Source organism: Marmota monax, unplaced genomic scaffold (assembly GCF_021218885.2).
Source record: "Marmota monax isolate L192 unplaced genomic scaffold, Marmota_monax_Labrador192_F-V1.1 WCK01_AAM20220418_F8-fsc00261, whole genome shotgun sequence".
NCBI classification, from domain to species: Eukaryota; Metazoa; Chordata; class Mammalia; order Rodentia; family Sciuridae; genus Marmota; species Marmota monax.
The window spans coordinates 106,693-112,692 of record NW_026695225.1 but is presented as its reverse complement, the minus strand read 5'-3'; the positions used below and the strand labels follow the sequence as shown (position 1 = coordinate 112,692).

The window sequence follows — 6,000 nt, the reverse complement described above, 5'->3', positions numbered from 1 at the left end:
TATTGCAAGTAGATAAAAGTAAAGGAAAAAAGTATAACAGGTCCCAGTGTACCAACTATCCAGTTTTAACAAACCTTCACACTTGCCTTATTTTCTGCAGATATTTTTATTTTACATAAAAACCTATTTTAGTTCAAGTTCCACTTACTCATTCCTTTCTCATTTATCACTCTTAGGAGGTGATTATTCTGAACTTCCCTGTTTGTCAATCGCTGCTTTAGGCTATGGAGAGCTTTTGAGGGTTTTGAGTAGGGATGTTAACGCTAGAGGTGCTTTTGGAAAATTGGTAAAAATGTGCTCAGCTGGAGAACTCATAAAATGAGAAGGGGAGGTGGACAAGTACTCCAGAGGCAGGTTCAGTGTCCCAGAGGGTGTGGTCCTAGACTTTTGCCCTTTTTACTCATGCTTATGGATGAAGTCTGCTCTTTGTGTTCCTGTGACCTCCAGTATTCCCCTGCCAACCTTATTCCCCTAGTTCATCAGTTGCTTTAGCAAGCCAGCTCAAGTTCCACGATTAGTCATTTCACCAAGATGCTTGCCACTGCCCTGAAATTCCCTGCTTTTTTGACATTATACCATACCAACTTTGACTCCAATCTTTATGTTAATAGAGCTGTTTCTTTTGTCTTGAGGTGGTGACCTTGCTTTTCTGGTTCTACTTTATTCCTTATATTAATTTGCTATAGCCAGCATCCAAAATGAGGCAGATTTTCATCCAGGTGACCTCAATAAACTCAAGCCTATTTTGGACTAGGCCAGGTTCCTGAAGTTACTCTTGCTTTGTTCTTCATTAGAAAATGAAAGTGATACCTTAATAATACTGCCAAATTTTGTTGTCTGTAGAGTAAAATTTTGATGAGCAATTGTGAAAATTGTCCAAATGACATATAAAAGTGTTTATAGAGGTCAGACCAGGGAATTTAATTTCTTAACAAATGAATTCTGTTTTTATTTCCATTACATAGATTTGGCCATGGGTCAAAGGCAATAAAACATCTGACTATATTTATTTTGCTTATATCAGCCAAAACATATGGGGGTCAAATCCCTATTATATGGATAGACTATGGATAGACACAACATGTATGAATCTCTAAATGATGATGTTGAATTAAGAAACCCTATGAAGTAGAACCAACCTAGATGCCCTTCAATAGATGAATGGATAAAAAAAAGTATGGCATATATACACAATGGAATATTACTCAGCAATAAAAGAGAATAAAATCATGGCATTTGCAGGTAAATTGGTAGAGCTAGAGAAGATAATGCTAAGTGAATTTAGCCAATCCCCCAAAACCAAATGCTGATTGTTTTGTTTGATATAAGGAGGCTGATTCATAGTGGGATAGGGAGCGGGAGCATTGGAGGAATAGATGAACTCTAGATAGGGGAGAGGGGTTGGAGGGGAAGGGAGGGGGCATGGGTAATTAATGATGGTGGAATGTGATGATCATTACTATCCAAAGTACATGTATGAAGACAGGAATCGGTGTGAATATACTATCTATACAACCAGAGATATGAAAAAATGTGCTCTATATATGTAATAAGAAGTGTTATGCATTCTGCTGTCATATATAAATAAAAATGATATTATTAAAAAACAAACCCCATGAAATGAAGTAGTGTGCTGTATACTTCCATTTATACAAGATAATTAAAAATACAAACTAATCTCTTTTTTTTAACCAACTAATTTAAAGAGACTGAAAACATTGGTGTTTGGTTGCCTGAGATGTCAGAGGAAGGAAGAGAAGAAGGTGTTAAAAGAGCACAAGGACACTTTTGGGGGTGATGGAAAGTTTATCTTGATTTTGTGTGTGATTATATCAAAAGTGTTGCATATGTCAAAATTCATTAATTTGTATGCCTTCAGTATTGCAGTTTATTATGTATTAATTATATCTCAATAAAGTCACAAAAATAATTAGTAAGACTGTCTTATGTCATTAAAAAAAAAAAAAAAAAACACCAGATGCAGTGACACACGCCTGTAATATCAGCAGTTCTGGAGGCTGAGACAGGAGAATCTGTAGCTCAAAGCCAGCCTCAGCAATTTAGGGAGGCACTAAGCAATTTAGGAGATCCTGTCTCTAAATGAAATACAAAATAGGTCTGGGGGTGTGGCTAAGTGGTCAATTCCCCTGAGTTCAATCCCCAGTACCAGAAAACCAAAACATAAAAATAAAAAAAACCCTCCAAAACAAAATCCTTGTTATAATCAAGTGTTGTCTATACCTGGGACACCATCTGAGTTCATTCATTCACACAACATTCAGCATTACTGAACATCTATGGTGCATACCAGGCACTCTGCTGAGAGCACAGTGTTAAATAAGGAGATGAGAGTTACTCTAGGAAGCTTACATTGTGGCAGAGGAGACAGGTCAACAAATAATAACAGTGTGATAAGTGTTCTGACAGAGCAAGAAGGGGCAGTTTTGAAAATGCTTATCAGGATTATCTGAGCTGATTATTTGATAGTAGATGCCTGAAACTGTGTTGAAAAGGATTCTGAAGCTTAGCAGGAAAGAACTGTGACTGGATGTCCCCCAGGCATCAGGGGTAGTGATTTTGGTGAATGACATACATTTGCCAATGTAGAGCTATCTTATTAAACTTGGCTTTACTTAAATTTCTCAATAATATGACTATTTTAACTGGTTCTGAAAATATAGTTGAAAATTAGAGCTCTCTTATTATGGACTCGCTTTTTTTTCAGAGCAGTATTTTAAATGCAAAGTGTTTCTTGTTGGGGAAACATGAACCTTCGAGCCTGTAGTATACACAGAGGACCAGTGCTCTTTTGTTCTCATACATTGTTTTTAAGTGTATTTTACCCACTTATGTGACTGTGTCTGAGCCTTTGCTAAGGGTACTGCAGCTGGATTGTGTAGTGGAACCAGGTCCAGAAAAAGAATTGCTCAAGAATGCAAGTAAACAGGATGTCAGATGTTATCCTTAGCCTATTTCCCTAAACATAGCTTTTTGGCTGCAAAGTAAAATGCCATTCTTCTAACTTCTGCTTATACACAGTGATGGCTGACAGCAGGCACAATCTTCATTTTCTTGGCACAGTTTCACTGTGCAACTCAGTGTGTTTTGCAAGGAAGGATCATGACACCCAGCATCTCTCTGAGATAGTATAAGGACATCCGGTCATGTTTTGGAGGTACTTTCTCAGCCTGCCTAACTTTTCCGAGCTTTGTTGTGCCAGCATAGCTCCCCACCAGGCTTAGATCTGTCTGCCCTAAGAACCAGTTGGCATCTTCCTCCTAACAGAAGCCAGATTTTCACTGAGGCTACACTATTTATTGATAGTGTTTTCCCTGACTGACCCATGAGTGTCTCATTTCCAAGGTCCCTGAAGTGCTGGCTCACCTCTGTTTTCCACAGCACTTGCTTCCTTTTCTTTCCTCCCTCCCAGCATCCTCCTCACTTCCTTTCCTTATAGCTTCTTGCACTGGTTTTTTTTTTTTTTTGTGTGTGTGTGTGTGTGTGTGTGTGACAGAGAGAGAGACAGAGAGAGAGAGAGAGAAAGAAAGAGAGAGAGAGTGCATGCATGTGTGCTTCTTCTTCCTTTTTTATCCCAATGAATTTGCTTTTCAGATTTTGAAAAAGAAAACTAGTTTATCCAGGATTCTTTCTGTTTTTTTTTCCTGTTTCCATATCTTTGTGTTGATCTCTGTAGTTTTCAGATCCCACGTTTTTGTGTGGGTTCCACTGTTGTCTAAGGAAAGTTGTTTTAAACCTTTGCTCTGCAAGCACCAGCAGAGAACTCAGAAAAAGGAAGACAACAGCAGATGCAATCACGGATGTGGCTTAGTCCTTGCAGCTGCCCCAGAGAACTGTTCAGAGTGTACCATCCACAGTAATGAATCCAGAAGAGAGAATCGTGACATGGCTTATATCTTTGGGAGTTTTAGATTCCCCAAAAAAGACCATCTGTGATCCGGAGGAGTTCTTGAAGTCCTCGCTGAAAAATGGGGTAGTGCTATGCAAACTGATCAACAGACTTATGCCTGGCTCAGTGGAAAAGGTAAGGTCAATTTTGCAGTATCTTTGGGATTGCTTGCCATCAGAAAGCAGTAATAATATAACTCTCAAGATTTCCCACTACTCAGGTTGTGAGAATCTCCTACTTGAATATGTTTCTGAAAGTTAGACATTCCTTTGTACTGCTTTTGTAGTTTGAAATAGTCAGGAAGCTAAGTGTATTCCTTCAGTAACTGGCCCCCAAATTTTCGCAGAATAATAACCTGTTACACCACTGGCAAGAGGGGACAGGGCAACACCCATATCACAAATTTTCTGTGTCGTGGAGATGCATACTGCACTTCCCTGTGTATCTCAGACATGTTTAAAACTTGGGGTGCATATGAGTCTTTGGAATAATTGTATGATTTATAGCAGGTCTTGATGATATTTACTGACAGGTTGCCTAAAAATTGATGTAAATTTCCTTTTCAAAAAATTGCCATTGAAGAAGGGACTATTTAGCAAGCAGAAGTGGTTTAAAATGTCACATAAGGTTTGTGAAAACAAGAGAAACCAAATATATATTTTGAATGCAATGTGCGTTCAAAGTGAAACTAAACTTACCCTCTTAAAAAAAATCCCAAGATTTTTAAAAATATTTTTTAAGTTATAGATGGACAAAATACCTTTATTTTATTATTTTTATGTGGTGCTGAGGATCAAACTCATACATGCCTCATATATGCAAGGCAAGCACTCTGCCACTGAGTCATAATCCCAGCCCCAAATCCCAAGATATTTTGATGTTGGGAGCCCATGATATTGACAATAGATAATTTCTAAGTTAGGCCCTTTAAGTAAGCTTAATGGTAGAGTCCTGCAATTATTTTCTTAAGCTCATCATGGAATATGACTGAGTAGCATTCTTTTGTCTTCTTGAACCAGTTTGTATTTTTATTGAGCAAGTAGATTTAACTTATAATCTCTTAAACCTGAGACACAGTGATAAAATGGGGGTAAAACAGAGAAATATAATCAAATTAGACAACAGCCAAGGGAAATAATTTTTTAATAATTTGTCATGGGGAGGGGAGGTAAGAAGTATTGCTTTCTTGCTTGAAAGCAAGAACTGAACTCAAACAAATACTGTCTTGGTCTTTCTAAATTTGTTATCACCACCTGAAGGTTGAAGGCATGAGAAAACGCTCATAAGTAGAAGTGGCTTGGTGACATTTGAAAGAAAAACCAACCATTTAGATTTTTGCATCACTTCCTTTGGTGGTTATTTCTCTTCCTGGTTTGGCAGCAGCATTACCCTCTGCCTTATTTAGCTATCAGCGAATGATGAATATGGTTTGCTGGGCATGGGATGACAATCTCCAAGTGACATTTGACTGTATTTCTCTAGTATTGTCTGGAGCCCCAAAATGAAGCCAGCTGCATCAGTAACATCAATGGCTTCCTGAAAGGATGTGCAACCCTCCAAGTGGAGGTAAGCCTACCCAGCTTATCTTCCTTGTTGTCACTATTTGTGCTCTGCTGATAAAAATTGGTGAGTAAGTGTACTTCATCGATTTTCACTGCCAATGGCCACTGACTTAAACAGGAGTAGTATGTTATAGAAACCAGAGTTGAGATTGGTGGCCCGCAGAGGTAGATTGCTAGTGTTGGTCTTTTCCATAAACCAGTTCCAAACAAAACTCAAAAGATGGTGCTGGGGTTGTGGCTCAGTGGTACTGCACTCACCTCGTGTGTGCAACACCCTGGGTTTAATCCTCAGCACCATAAATAAATAAATAAATAAATAAATAAATAGATTCTGTCAACTACCAATAACAGTAGTGCCTATTATTATTATTGTTTTTATTATTATTATTTTTCAGCACTAAGGATAGAACCCAGGGTCTCAAGCACTCTGGGATAATGCTCTACCACTGGGCTACATCTCCAGCCCTAAATTATGCCTTTTAAACACACATCCAATCCCTTAAAATAGGCTTCCAGTGACAGAGCTTTTGT

The 6,000-nt window shown here is 38.2% G+C and overlaps 1 protein-coding gene across 1 annotated transcript in view; it reads left to right on the top strand.

The window, feature by feature from the left end:
• The first annotated feature begins 3,524 nt into the window (after positions 1 to 3,524).
• LOC124086863 (rho guanine nucleotide exchange factor 6) overlaps positions 3,525 to 6,000 on the top strand; it is a 47,858-nt gene continuing 45,382 nt past the window's right edge. Inside the window, exons 1-2 of the mRNA XM_046435350.2 lie at positions 3,525 to 4,042; positions 5,390 to 5,473. Coding sequence (XP_046291306.1) covers positions 3,878 to 4,042; positions 5,390 to 5,473 — 249 coding nt within the window. The 5' untranslated portion in view covers positions 3,525 to 3,877. The remainder of the gene's footprint in view (positions 4,043 to 5,389; positions 5,474 to 6,000) is intronic.